The 16,110-nt window shown below is 38.0% G+C and overlaps 1 protein-coding gene across 1 annotated transcript; it reads right to left on the bottom strand.

The window, feature by feature from the left end:
- Nucleotides 1-8,004: 8,004 nt before the first annotated feature.
- rxfp3.2a (relaxin family peptide receptor 3.2a) lies at nt 8,005-9,554 on the bottom strand. Its single transcript, XM_082173320.1, has one exon. The coding sequence runs from the start codon at nt 9,401-9,403 to the stop codon at nt 8,207-8,209; it is 1,197 nt and encodes a 398-aa protein (XP_082029446.1). The 5' UTR covers nt 9,404-9,554; the 3' UTR covers nt 8,005-8,206.
- Between the last annotated feature and the right edge of the window lie 6,556 nt (nt 9,555-16,110).

The following is a 16,110-nucleotide window of genomic DNA, read 5'->3' as shown; positions in this document are numbered from 1 at the left end:
ATTGTCATGTGACCTAACAGCATCAGCTGCGTCGCTTCACTGCAATTCATAAATCCTCTCACGTGGCTTCACAGGATAGGAAAATGTCTATTGGATGCACGCTTCAGTGTAAATACCCAGCAAGCAATTTTGTTTTTAAAAAGACGTCTAAAAGCCGCCCAAACACAGCCCAGACATCTAGGCTAAAACAAGGCAAAATTTGGGCTGTCAGTGAACATTTAATAGATGTCTAAACCATAGCCCAAGAATAGACTAGTATGGCAAGCCATTTTAGCTTAAATTGTACCCAGCGTTACTCGTCGTAATTGCATTTTTACTAGTAAGAATTAATTTGTAGAGCTCTCTAATTCAATTCTTACTAGTAGCAATTCCAATTAGAGAGCTCTACAAATTAATTTTTACTCATATGTCTCCATTGACTTCCATTCATTTTTAATTATGGAGCTCTACAATTGAATTGTTACTAGTAAGAATGCGATTACAGAGCTCTCTAATTGAATTTTTACTGGTAAAAAAACGAATTAAAGATATGTATAATTGCAGAGCTCTGTAATTGAATTAAAGAGCTCTGCAATTGCATTCTTAGTAGTAACAATTGAAATAGAGAGCTCTCTAATTGGAATTCTTACTAGTAACAATTCAATTGTAGAGCTCCATAATTAAAAATGAATGGAAGTCAATGGAGACATATGACTAGTAAAAATTTATTTGAGCTTTGTAATTGTAATTTTTACTAGTAATAATTGAAGAGAGCTCTCTAACTGTAATTGCTACTAGTAAGAATTGAATTGTAGAGCTCTCTAATTGAATTCTTACTAGTAAAAATGCAATTACGACGAGTAACGCTGGGTACAATTTAAGCTAAATCGGCTTGCCATAAAAATGGCTTGCCATAGACTAGTCATCAATTAGATAACAAAGAAATGAAATGAGTGAAGAAATGAACAAACACCTTTGCTTACATGATGGAATATCCTACATCCCGCAAGTTATTTTGGCAAAAACGACATGTAACCAAACTCAAGGTTATTTTGGCTATAAAGTGTGTTACTCATAGCCGGACAATATAGGGTCTATAGTTAACCTAGACGGTGAACTGATGGCTTTTGCTTGCTGGGTAGTATAGGCTACATTTTGGCTACTGTTTTATGAATACTGTGAATTCGGAAATACTATCATGTTCGCTTACTGTTTTCGCCCACTATATAGTAAGGAAGTATGTGATTTCGGATGCAGACAGTTACATTTGTTCTTGAATGAACGAGGCAGTTGAGGGAATCAGTGTATTTGAGCAAATCGGTTGAGTGAATCATTCAATGGTTCACTCATAAAGACACTTCTTTCGGTCCTGAATGAATCAGTGTTTTGAACAAATCTGTAAAATAAATGATGCAGTGACTCACTTTTTTCACAGTCATGTGTTGCCACCTACTGTTGTGACTTCATTAAAAATTCATTAAAAAATAGGCCCTGTTTACACCTGGTATTAAGATGCATTTTGGTTAATTGTTTCACAAGTGGACAACACTAAATACAGGTGTAAACCGGGTCAAAAACTTTTTGAGCTTGTCCACTTTCTACCACTTCCAGAGGTAGTTGAAAACACATCCGACCGATTCGATTGCTTTCGTAGTGTAAAACGCTCATGTGTTTGAATGTGTTCAAACAGCCACAAAAGACAGTCTACTCTCTGTCTACTGACCTAATGCGTAACATTATAGGAAGATGCATGGGCAAGACCCAAGTTTGGTTTGAAGACGAAAAATTTACCAATCACAATTTTCTCTCTCCATTCCTGATTTCTAACACACACTCACAGTGTTCGGCTGGTCTTCCGCCTGTCAGAGCAGAAGCTGATGCTCTCCGTGTGTTTTTCCGTCGTCTCCGGTCCAGTTCATAAGTAAATTGCATGAGCTTATTTTGTTCATTTGATCGAAAGATATAAACTGAAATATATGAATAGGATCCAGTGTATTGGGGGTAGTTTTTTATTATAATAATAATAATCCATTCCATTTATATAGCGCGTTTTTTACATGGAGGGGGGAATCTCCTCAACCACCACCATATATGTAACTGTTCAGTCACAGCTGTACGATCTGAAACTGATTTACACAAACAGATGCAAGAGGGAAGAACTGTATTGTCAGTTGACAGACGTGATTAATAAAGTGACCTGAGTTTGTGCATCTCACATTTGAGTATGTGGAGAGATGAGAAGACTTAACCCAGACTGACAGCTCATAATGATGAATGTCAGATGAGGGGTCACGATCATGCATATAGCAGAGAAATTATTCTCCAAAGTGAACAGAATTCAGTTTCATTGCATTATTATTCTGTGTGCATGAAGCTTTATGGCTTTCATCAAGCGAGACGCATGTTATAGAAACTCCATCATCACGTTCCCATTCTTGCCACTGACCTGTTTACAAGCCGGGCTAACGTAAATGCACAATCACTCAAAATAATAGTAATTCTGTGGCTAAACCTAATTTGACTGTGGGCAAAGGTTCCACACACTGGAAATTGATTTTTTCAAAGGGATAATAGTTTATTCAAAATGAAAATCTTCATGTCGTTTCAATCCTGCATGAGTTACTTTGTTCTGTGAAACAAAAAGGAGATATTTTGGATAAATATTTTATAAATAATATTTAGATTTACACTCTCTGTGCTTGCTGGGAAATGGAAATGAATGGCTTGTTTCAGCAATGCTGCATTAAAGTTCCCATGAAGTTTTTAGACTTTTAGTATGAATATGTTACTCTTACTGTTATCTATAAGCTATGTGCTCCAAAACAATCACATTTAGAAGATATAAGCATTCAAAACTTACAGTCTCTCAGTTCCGCCAATATTTAGGCTATCAATGATTTTGATGACATCACTCTGCACTTCAGCTTCTCATTAGATTTTCTGTCCAATCAAATGCTCTCTAGAATCTGAAGCTCCGCCCCCTACATTATAAATAGACGCTGAACTGACAAGGACCCTAACCTCTGTGGCTCTTATAGACCTCTTTCCTTACTAAATGTTGATGTAAAGGTATTGGCTAAGACTATTGCTCTTCGTTTGGAAAAGGTTTTGCCTAGTATTATTTCTGAAGAACAGAATGGCTTTATTAAAGGACGCCATTTATTTTATATTATTCGTACTCTATTAAACATAATTTATTCGGCCCAAACAACAGATTTACCTGAGCTTGTAATATCATTAGATGCTGAGAAGGCTTTTGACAGGGTAGAGTGGGGATATTTATTCGCCGTAATAAAAAAATTTGGCTTTGGAGATAAATGTATAAATTGGGTGAGATTATTATATACATCACCACAAGCTTGTGTTCAAACAAATGACATCCGCTCTGAATATTTTCCATTAGAGCGAGGGACGCGTCAGGGTTGTCCCCTGTCACCATCTTTGTTCGCCTTGGCTATTGAACCGCTCTCCATTATGTTACGATCCTCCACCTGTTTTAAAGGTGTTTTTCGCAATGACATTGAACATCGTTTATCTTTATATGCGGACGATTTATTGTTATATGTATCCGACCCAGTAGCCTGTCTTCCTACCATTTTGTCCACTCTTAAAGGAGAACTTGGTAACTTTTTTAACTTAATAAAACTGTCTAGAAATCATTTGGATGGTTAAACAACCTGTTCTGGTGATATTGGTGACTTTCCCCGCTCCCCCCAGCATTCCCAGGCGGAAAACCAACCTTGCAACTTGCGCACTGCCGTCCCGGCAAAGTGAAATTGGAAGTCTCGTGAGAACCAAGAACGAGAAGAGAACGAGCGCGAAACACAAATTGCTTTACGGCAATTCGACATAAACACACACGCATGTATGATGTATTACCAGATGACCCACCTCGGTAGACATAGCTCCACGCGATACAGTTGGCTTGCTCCGATCAAAACAAACGCACATGAGCAGCGGTAGAGAGGGGGAGGAGGCCGCCGCAAGTGAGTTTTTTACGACTGTGTTGTGAAATATACGCCCCCCCCACAGCTGTAGAGGGAGCTCGTGGGGAAAACATGCGACAACAAAAGGGAAAATCAGCGAAGAAGTGACTAGAGTTCGCTAGAGTTACAGAGTTCTCCTTTAAAGCGTTTAGTTCTTTTTCTGGATATAAAATTAGTTTACAAAAGAGTGAATGTTATCCCATTAATACAGCGGGTTTATTACTTCAACAAACTGACTTGCCCTTTAATATCAGTCACTCTGGCTTCAAATATCTCGGTATTAATCTGACACGGACATTTTCCAGTCTTCTGTCTGCTAACTTTTCCCCGCTTTTGGCTAAAATTAAATCTGATCTCCAGAGATGGAATAATCTACCTCTTTCCCTTATTGGGAAGATCAATGTTATTAAAATGAATGTTTTACCTAAATTTCTTTTTTTGTTTCAATCAATTCCTCTATTCTTACCTAAATATTTCTTTGACTCCTTAGACAAAATGATAAGTTATTTTATATGGTGCGCGAAGCCTCCACGGGTCCGCAGGTCATTACTTCAGCAATGTAAGTTTGGTGGTGGTCTTGCTCTACCGAACTTCTAATTTTACTACTGGGCTATTCATATTCATAAAATACGATGCTGGAATGAGTTTCCTTATTAACCTTGGTGCAAACTGGAAGCCCTTTCTTGCTGTCCGAAATCCTCTATATCTGCCCTCATACACTCCTCTCTTCCAACCAAAATTCCGCTGTATGTTAAAAACCCTGTGGTGCTTAACACTTTGAAAGTTTGGTATCAATTCAGGAAACATTTCAAATTTGTAACATCATCTCCAGTTGGTCCACTGTGTAGGAATAATTTGTTCCCTCCCTCTTCTCTTGATTCTACTTTTTTAATATGGCATAACAAAGGTATACGTTGTTTTGCTGATTTGTATTCCAATGGTATCTTTGGAAGTTTTACCAATGTGTCATCACTGTATGGATTACCTGTGAACCATTTTTTTAGGTACCTTCAAGTTCGGCACTTTGTTTCAAAAAGTTTTTCTAATTTTCCCTTATTACCTCCTCAACAACCATGGGATCGATTGCTTGACTTTAAGCCACAACAAAGAGGGATTGTCTCAGAAATGTATAATTGTATTCTGGATCTTTGTAACTACTCAATCTCAAAAACACAGACTGCTTGGGAGTAGGAACTGGGACAACAATTCAGTGAGGAGTGGTGGCAAGAGGTCATTGATAGACTGAGTACTGTATCATCTTGTTCACGTCTTGTACTGATTCATTTCAAGGTTGTACACAGGGTCCATTTCTCCAAAGCAAGATTATCTGCAATTTTCCCTGGAGTAGAGGATAAATGTGAACGATGTCTTGTCATTGTTGACAACTTGCCATGACAACCATGTTGTCATTTGAGCCACATGTTTTTTCTTTGTCTACGGTTACACGATTTTTGGTCTGGTTTCTTCAACATAATTTCAATTATAATAGGAATACACCTTCAACCTTGCCCCTTAATTGCTATTTTTGGGACCCCAGACAAATCAGATCGATTTAATTGGGCACAGAAAGAAATTCTCAAATTCACATCTTTATTGGCCAGACGTCGAATTCTCTTACAGTGGAAATCTCCAAATCCTCCATCAGTTTCACAGTGGCTTACTGATGCTATGCATTTCTTAAAACTTGAGAAAATCAAGTACGCAATGAAAGGAAACACTGACAAGTTTTTTTATATCTGGCAGCCTTTTCTATCATATTTTGCAGACTTGCAAGTCTTACCAGACTAAGTCCTGTTATATTTTATATTCGTATATGATTTTAAGTAAGCCGGGGTGGGGTGGGGTGGTTTGGTTATGTCTTTTTCTTTTCTTGATTTCTGTTATTTGTTTAAAATCTAAATTGTAAAAGTTGTCAATTCTATGTAACTCGATTCAGTTTTCAATAAAAATATGTTGCAAAAAATAAATAAAAATAGACGTTGAAGCTGCGGCTGAAATCGGTCACTTGTTCACACATTTACTATTTTCTACATGATGAATGGCGCATAGTGCACTATATAGGGGATAGGGAACGATTCAGACAGCGTAAATATGCTTTCCATAGGGCCGAATGAAGTCTGGTTTCACATTAGTGTTGTGCGAACCGTCGCCTCGCTCATCAATACCATCTAGAATATCAATGCAGAATTGAGAATTGTTTCAAATGAACAAATAATGTTTCATTTTCATTTTAAAAATTAATGACTTAGACTAACAACTGGATTTAGATGTTACAGTTTTTCTCAGTCGCTTTGGTGCATTTCTCACATCACTATTTACATTTGCACAACAGTTAATGCAGTTCTCAAAACAATTAGTACAAACTGCAAAACCTAGTTGATAACCTGCAAAAGCGTGTCACTTGCTCAAAATGGATAGATCATTCCTCAAAAGCAAGTATTCATGTCAATGAAAGTGTCAGTGTCATCAAGATGAAAAGTCCTGACACCATTGTTTATGAACAAGATAGTCAAATGGCTTTGTCATGTTTTCATTATGACAGTTTACTCTGTAAATGTTTTCCAGTGCAAAAAAGTCAGATCTTGGTGACACTACCTGAGAATGCTCAAGACAGCACTATATACTATTTGCACAGCCATTTGAAAAATACAGTAAAGTTACACATTACTGTATTTAGTGAGGTAACTGAGTACAAGACACTGAATATGTATGTTTTAACAATTTTACTGCATATGCTCTTTGCAATTCTAATTTGTTCACAGCATTGTGCAAAAGAAAAAATACACCCTTATTTACAACAAACATAAACTCCCTTTGGGTAGAGCTGTGCACAACTGGAAACAATATTGTAGTACATATTGGAACTGAATATACAACATACATAGTACTGTAATCATTCATGCACATCCGTTCCTCTCTGTCTGGCCACATAATTTAATCTACATCACAGCGAATATCATCTCTTGCAATGCAGTGAGGAAAGTATCTCCTTGAGTGGTGATTAAAAAAGATTTTAAATTTTTTTTTTTTTATTAGCTTGACAGATTTTGACAGCTAGTTCAACATTTTTGTATGTAATGACTCAAGCAATGAAATGAGGACTATTTGTTTTATATGGAAAATAAAACATTATGGATTGTTCAGCAATCACAAGTATAGTTAATTTTGACTGACATGACAAAAGCAAATGATAATGTTATAAAACAGCAGAGAGTTGTATGAAAGCAATTGATGCATGTACAAAAGCATTTGCAATTTGTTAGAAGGAATGAGAAACTGCTACTATGATGTGCACAAATGACTAAATGTTGTGGAGGTTGAACTAACTGTTGTGCAAATGTAAATAGTGATGTGAGAAATGCACTAAAGCGACTGAGAAAAACTGTAAATCATAAAGCACATTAAGACATAAAGCACATTTTTAGAGTACCTGACATTTTGCACCTCCAATAACAAACAAAAATTTTCCTCAATTTCATTGACTTTATCATTTGAACAAAAGGGAATAATCAACCAAAATTGGATATGCTTGAAACGTTTTTATTCACAATGACCCATTTTACAAGTCAGTAAAGTGAACTATTGCAATTGACTCATGTTATCAGAAGATGAATCTGAAGTGTAAACACATTTAAAAGTTTTTTTCTCTCTCTCAAAAATGACACATTGCTTTGAAACTCCATCAGAAAGACAGCGTTGTTGTTTAGATGATGTTCACACTGCGATCAGCAGGATCTGTATTATCCAATGAAAACGTTTAGAGATGGACTGAACAATTCAAAGTGCTTAAGGACCGTTTAGAAAACAGTTTCTCCCCTTCGTGACTTTTTCCTGTAAAGGTCCAAAAGTTCAGTCAATATTTTTCTGTCCTTTTTTTCCCTCAATAGGAGAGAATAATAGTTGTCCTGAAGCTCCGCTTTTGGAAACAAAAGAAAGAAAAAAAAAGCTTTTGCGTTCCCTAACGGACACTTGTTAATTATTTTACATCACTATCTGCTTTAATTCACCCATTAAATGAAAATAAATAAAAAGAATAGATAGATAGATAGATAGATAGATAGATAGATAGATAGATAGATAGATAGATAGATAGATAGATAGATAGATAGATAGATAGATAGATAGATAGATAGATAACTGGTTATGGTTATATCTGAAAATGCAATTCTATTTCAAATCAGCAATGTCTGATAAATCCACGATGTACGATGATGCATTTAAAAGTTCAAACAAGTCTCAAGTCACATCCCGATCTCCATCTGCACCACAGCAACTCCAGGCGGAGCCTCCGCGACCTTCTTCCTCCTGGACACCAGTTTGGCCAGGTTTCGGATGGACGGAGTGGCTCGAAACAGCAGTTGTTTTAGGCCGGAGCGGTACTCCTGTCGGATCAGACAGTACAGCACCGGGTTCAGGCAGCTGTTGGTGTGCGCCAGGCACACGGTGATGGGGAACGCGTAAGCCTGCGCGTTGTAAAACGCGTTACTGAACGGAACCAGGTCGAATTTGATGAGCACTCCCCAAACGGTCAGCGCCTGGTTGGGAAGCCAGCACAGAAAGAACGATAGAACCACAATGGTGACGGATTTGGTGACTTTGGAGCGGCGCTTGTGCAGCCCTCTCTCGCTGTCCGAGCCGGGAATGCCGCTGACGCGCCGCCGCAGAACGAAGCGCAACAGGAGGAGGTAACAAACGCAGATGATGACCAGCGGAATCACGAAGCCCAAAAGAACCTTCTGGGTCTGATAGAGACCGAGCAGCAGCTGCGGGTCCCAGCTACCGGAGTCCGAGAAGCGGACGAGGCACAGCTCGTCGTCGGACACCTGCGCCGTTGTCGAGTACACCGCGTGAGGGATGGTGACCACCACAGACACCAGCCAGATCCCCAAGCTGGCCCACTTGACCTCGGCCCAGGCCGTTTTGGGACTTTGCATCCGTAGGGAAGAGGACAGAGAGCAGTAGCGCGCCACGCTCATGGCCGTCAAGAAGAACACGCTCGCGTACATGTTCATGGTGGTCACCGAGCTGATGATCTTGCACATCACCTTTCCAAACGGCCACCTGAAGTCCAAAAGTGTGTCCACGGCCCAGAACGGAAGGGTCAGGACGAACTGCAGGTCTGTCACGGCTAAACTCATGACGAAGCAGTTGATGGACGACTGCTTGAGTCTGTGGCGCGACTGGAGCAGGTAAAGTGCCAACAGGTTCCCGACGAGCCCGAGCGCGCACACGATCAGGTAGACGAGCGCGATCACCACGCGCATGGCCATGCTCGAGCTGTCGCCGTAGAGCTCGGGCGCGGACTCTTTGGAGAGGAGCTGGAGCCAGCATCGGAGCGACAGGTTCTGGTGAGTCCGGTTCGACAGCGCATCGCCCTCGTCCAGTGCCGGACCGCACGACCCTAAACCCGGTGCCAACGCGCTGCTGTTCCCCTGCATGGCACGGCTTTACGCACCCATACGATTTCTATAACATTCCATGTTCTGCACAAATGTTTCCCTAAAAATCATCTTACAGGTGCAGCATGCGATCCTAATATTCCCAGATTCAGAGACTGCTGTGAATCTGTGCTGCTCCTCTCTCCTCGGACTCTCCACACCTGAATGAGCTCGTGGAGCATCACTGCTTTTATAGCGGAGACTGCCACTGTCACATGGAGAGGTTGGAGCTTATAGCGTTAAAAAGGAGAACATAAATATAGTTTATTATTATTATTGTTTAACTTATTATAAAATCATTTGCTAAATAAATAAATGTATGAAATTACAAGACTGAAATTCCATAAATAGCTGTTGGAAATTACAGGAGTAGTTGGCATAAAACATTTATATTATAATTTTTTACATTATGATTTTAAATGTATAATTTAGATTCTCTAATGCCATTTATTTTTTGCATTACGTTAAAGACAACTGAGGGGTAAAGGTTATCTTATTTGTCATTAAAATACCACAATTAGGTTTATAGTTTATCTTTAAGCAAAATATAACATCTTTTATTTGTTTATTGAGGTTAAAAATGACCCAGACATGTTTTACAATATTCACCCATTTTCTGTTGCAATGCATTTAAAAAAGATATTTTATTGAATTTTTGAATTGTATTGATATTTTTTACTCTTATTTTGTGTTTCATATTTTAAGAAAAACGTCTGAAAAGATTATTTTAAGGCATATTTCTCTCTCTCACACACACACACACACACACACACACACACACACACACACACACACACACACACACACACACACACACACACACACACACAAACCCCTATTGCATTTGCATATTACAGTTGTATTGCATACATTATGCAATAATTGTTTTGTCATTAATTGTGCACAGATTACTTTTTTTTTTTTCATGGTTCTTTTAGCAAAGACTTTAGAGAGTGTGCATGCTCAAACGTTCTTTAAAAATAATCTCACCCTGAGAAATATTCACTGTAATAAAAAGTGGGACAGACACACACTCACATTCAAAATGAACCCCAAAGCCATTAACATCGTCCTAAACTAGAATCGTGGGCTTGATGAAGAGTGAATTTTTGTGGTTGAAACACAAAAGCCTTTTCTGACTCAAGCAAATAGTAACTGGAACACTTATCTCCTATCTCACTCCTGGGAGATTTATACAGAGATTGTCTCTGTGTATGCAATTTTTAATTATATAATCTAAGAATGCATTTTATTTTATAGGTCAAACAAGGTGACTTTTCTGAATGGATGTGTTCCTTTTTCCTTGTACATGCATTTTTTTTCTTAATAGCAAATCCTTATGAGACAAAGACTGATATTTAGGTCATTTTAGGTCATGCTCGTCATGCTTTTCCATACAAGTACGTTTAAGGGCTAAACAAACAAAAAAAAGAATAGTGGTGCAAATCTATTTACAGTATTTATTCATAGTGATATGATATGATCATGCTTTTTTTTACCACTCAAACAATATCTCTTGGATTAAGGGCTAAAAAATAAAAAATAATAATAGTGGTGCAAATCTATTTACAGTGTTTATTCATAGTGATATGATATGAACATGCTTTTTTTTTACCACTCAAACAATATCTCTTGGAGGATGTTTCATGAAGTGTCTAACAGAATGAAGTTAAATTGATGAGAGGAAAAAAATAACAATAAATTGATTACCATTTAATCTGTATTCTTAAAACAACAAGATTATTAGAGAATAGAAAATAGGAAATGCTCCAATTCACTTAAAAGCAAACTAATTTGTATCTTTAAATAACATTACGTTTATAAACTTTACTTCCTTGATGACATTTTGCCTGTAAAAATGGGTCAGTATTCAGACTTCATATCCCGTTAGAAGTGTTACTGCAATGCAAAGGGAATGCAGTGTTAGAGAGAGAGAGAGAAGAGAGAGAGAGAGAGAGAGAGAGAGAGAGAGAGAGAGAGAGAGAGAGAGAGAGAGAGAGAGAGAGAGAGAGAGAGAGAGAGAGAGAGAGAGATCAGAGCAGTCAGTGATTCTCCACAAACACTCTTTGAGAAGAATCCTGTAATCCAGAACGAACTACTCGCCCCTGGGCTCTGTGAGACAGTGATTGATCATGTTCGAGGAGGAGGGTCAATCGACTTTTCCTCAAAGCAGCTGATGCACTAATTGAGTTCATTCCAGGACAACTGGCTTTGCCTGCGCAGATTCTGAGATGTTCCATTGTTTAAGTGTCTCTTCTTGAATGCTGTATGTGCATAGAATATATAATGAGGAATAATTAACAATCAATCTTAAATCATTCTAATGGGACCAAACAAGAATCCTCAAAGAATCAAATAAGAACTGGATAATTAATAATTTTCACACTAATCAATTATAATTTTTAATCCCAAAAATATGACAATTGAAAGATTTTTTTTGTTTTTGTTTTTATTAAAGTTATACTATAGCTTTCAGCCCTCTGGGGGTTGAATCATTAAACTACAAGTTACATGCGGACCGCGGAGGAACATTGTTATGGTAATGAGGTGAGTTGTGCTTCGTGCTGATGAATCTGATGCTTGAGGCGCGCCACCGTATTAAATGAACATTTTCACTGCTACGAGATCAAAACTCTCCAAATAACGAAAGAGGGATATCTGAAAATACTGTATTTCTTATGAGCAGGTATGAGTAGCTTATGTGCCATTATTGTTATGACTTGTTGAAGTGAACTATTTTAAAATAACGTTACAAAAAGTTTGCCAATGCTTTTCAGGTAATGGTGTAGCTAAACTATAACTTGGCAATTTATAGTCAAATAGACGATTGGCATTGTTACCAACAAACATTGTTTTGAGAACAATGTACAGCAAATATGATGCAACTATGTTGATTCGTGATTTATTATTGATGTCGCTTTCACTTTTCGTTAATGCATACCCAACAAACCACAACACAATCTCATGAAAGTGCGTATCTATAGCACGAATGATAATTCTCGTATAATTTATACGCCAAAACGAGTTTTAGCGTTCAAATGATACGCACTGCAAACCCCTTGGGTAGGATTAGGGGTGAGGAGGGCGTGCATATTACACGCCATAAAGTGCGTATCATATACACGCGAAAACTGCGTACCATATTTACGCTAAAACTCGTTTTGACGTATAAATGATACGAGATATTATCATTCGTGCTATAGATACGCACTTTCATGAGATCGGTCTCCAACACATTTACGTCTGTGGCACGATGCATTTCTACTATTATTTTATTATGTCTATGGTCTGGACAAGCACTGGACTACACATGTACTCGTCAGTCGTCACTGCCCTGAAGCAGGAAAATGTGCCTTTTAAATAGATTTTTATGAATTATTCAAACACAGCCTACAACTTCCTTGTCTAATGTTACATTTATTTGAACATCTTCTGGTCAGGTATGACACATATTTAACTTTATGCCAAAAGTATGAAGCCAAAATGACTTTAATGATGAGTAATTGATTTCAGCACTCATTGAACTGGCAGCGACACGTGTTGTTGCACGTTAATGTTTTTTCCTTTTTTGTGTGTGGAAACGCACAGACAAAAAAAAATGTTTGTAACTTTTGGCACACCTGTTTATTTTTACTTTGATTTGTCGTCTCATTCGTTTCTTTGCTAGAGTTTCTCATGTTTGCTCATGCTAGTTAAAGTTAGTCCACTTAGTATGACTTTTGGAAGTGCAATTTGTTTACCATATGCAGTTTTAATAAAGTTGAATTAGGTGACCTTCTATGTCATTTTTACTTTTCAATATGTACACTTGCAGATGTTGATTATAATGAATTTACTGTTAGGCCCATAAATAATAATAGGGATAAACAAAATTTAAAAAGTATATAATTCTTTAACATATGACTAATTAAAAATTAACCACAAAACATGCTAAATGGGGATATCTATATCTAGCATAAAAAAAGAAATGGCCAGAACGTCGTCTCTCAGTTGCTGAATGTCGCGCAACAACGTTGCTACTAACAGCTGTAAGGCCCGCTATATTGGTCCAATTGCCGGTTCGCCAATACACGGGGAAGGTATCACGTGTTCTGTCCTCACTCATGCAAAGTATTGGTTGGTTAAATTTGTAATACATGAATCATATGTATTTACTCGTTACTTCATCTGACTCCATAAATGAAAGGTTTTAATAACATCTGTGCCTCACTAAAGGTGAGCAAATGTATGACTATTCCTTTTAACCATTAAATGAACAATGTCAAAATCAGTTAGAATAATCACATGTAACAATTTAATATTTCAGATATCAGAGATCAATTCCACAATCAATTCAAATATCTAGAACATGGTTATACATTGGATACACCAAATAATCTTACCCAGCTTATAGCCTACCTGAGAGAGAAAGGGAAAGAGAGAGAGAGAGAGAGAGAGAGAGAGAGAGAGAGAGAGAGAGAGAGAGAGAGAGAGACCACCTATTCCATTCGAACCCAGCAAAGAAGAGCCAGAGAGCCCGAGCACACCTTCCTTTATCCTCCTGACCAGGTGACATGGGGGATGGGGGAGACCACCCTCAAATGGCTTAACCAGTTTCCTCCTGACCAGGTGACATGAGGGGTGGGGGAGACCACCCTCAAATGGCTTAACCAGTTTTCTCTAAACTTCTATAAACCTTATTACCTTTTATTTGATCTATCTGGATATGAGATATCTGTACCACTCTTTTGAGACATTTCAAATGACACCAAAAACATAACAGTCAATGTTAAATATTCACATTAAACCATGTTCTTGTGTGAGTTCCTAGATTCTGAGAGGAAGTCAGGTTGTATGGGGGAGGTCAAATGTTAATCAGCCAGCAGGGCCCTTTTGTCCCGTAAATCAGGCCTCAACCAGTATTTTCAGTCTTACACAGCCCTGTCGCGTCTTACAATTCTACGTTGTTACAATGTTGCCAGCACGTAGACAGCAACGTTGCCATAGCAGAAATGCAACGTGCCACAGACGTTGCCACAACGCAAATGTGTTTGCTGGGTGACGAGTAGCCTGCATATGTAGTCCAGTGGTTGTCCAGACACCCTAGGCACAACCTTAAGCAATGACCCTGAATGGTGGTTTAATGTCAACATTGTGACAACGCTGTAACAACCTTCACCACACAACGTAGTTATAGCAACTTTTTGGCCATGTTGTTAAAACGTTGTTAGGAGGTTGGGTACGTTGTGCCAACGTTCTGTGTTTGCTGGAATATAGGCTACTAGTAGTAGCCTGACCTTTTTACGAAATAAGTCTGCGGTTTCCACGGAAATTATTATAGGCTTACTATTTTTTTTATTATATATATTTTTAATTGAAAACAATATCTGAATACAACAAAATGGCATAAACCAATGTACAGAAAAAAAAAAAAACTGTCATGGAAGGCTCAACACGCACACACAAAAAAATGAAATAAACATAATACATAAAAATAAATAATTATAAAAAAAGTTTAAAAAAATTATAGGCTTTATACCGCAGTGATTTTGGGTAAGGCAAAAAACACAGTTTGGAAGATGTTTTATGATGTAGGCTACTCGTTTATTGTTTACATTTTGTTCTTTTTTAAATTAAAATGTATAATTGCTACCTTTATACCTGATTGAAATGCCTTGTGACCGGGAGCTTTAATTAAGAGAGACTGGTTCTTGGTGTCTACTGTATATGAAAGGAGATTAATTCTGCAGATGAATTACATCCACTGATGTAAAGATATTGAGCAACTTCTAAAGATGGATATCTTTGTATTAGCTCATTGTTAAGGCTCAGATAATGCTGGATACAAATAAATTGAGCCTACGAATGCAAAATGAACAAATTAATTATACCACTGTCAATCAGAGGATTTTCAAATCAAGAATCACCCACACATAGCAACACATGAGGTCATTTATTTGCAACTCTGGACACCATTAAGTCTAAATAGTTTCTAAAAATACAAAGCAGAAGGAAATAAATACATTCAATTTAATGTGGACTAGTAGGCCTACAAATTATTGTAAAACCTTGAAAGCTTCCAAATTTATCTTGGAAAATATAACGCCACATACTCATAATACTGTGGTTCCCAATTGATCAGTAATTTTCTAAAGACTCACTGCAGTATAAAAAATAAAAATAAAAAAAACACCAAGATTTAGAACAAGATTTTACAGAACAAAAACCCATGAGGGAGAGGTGAACTGCTTATTCTGCCCAAGGTTGCACTGTATTTCCGGTGGCTCCACACAAGCAGCTTTGATGCAAAAGGACTGGCCTTGTGTGAAACGGGTTATTGTTATTCCTCACTGCCTTTCCTTTGCCTCTAAAGCACGCCACACGAGCAGCGCATTCGTACTCAGCGCCTGAAACACTTGTGCATGACGAAGTGAAAGTGGCTGTTAACACTCCTGGCCTTGACCTCTTCTGAAGCGCTGATGAATGCTCCGGTCTCGAGATGTGTAATAGGTACTCCACGGGTCCAATTATACACGTATTGTGATTGTCAGGAAAGCAAAAGCTTCCTCGAGGGTCACAGAGGTGGAAACCATCACTGCTTTATTATTCTGCAGTAATTTTAGGTTTCACAGCTGCTGCCTGTTGGAATACTAAATGGATTGTGTATCTAGTTTATGGAGCAACAAAAAGTAAACGTGTCGTTTAGCATTCAGGAGCCGCGTTTGACC

The sequence above is a fragment of the Leuciscus leuciscus genome (assembly GCF_965113295.1).
Source record: "Leuciscus leuciscus genome assembly, chromosome: 6".
Lineage (NCBI taxonomy): Eukaryota > Metazoa > Chordata > Actinopteri > Cypriniformes > Leuciscidae > Leuciscus > Leuciscus leuciscus.
Note: the sequence above shows the minus strand (reverse complement) of the source record. Positions and strands in the feature narration are given on the sequence as shown.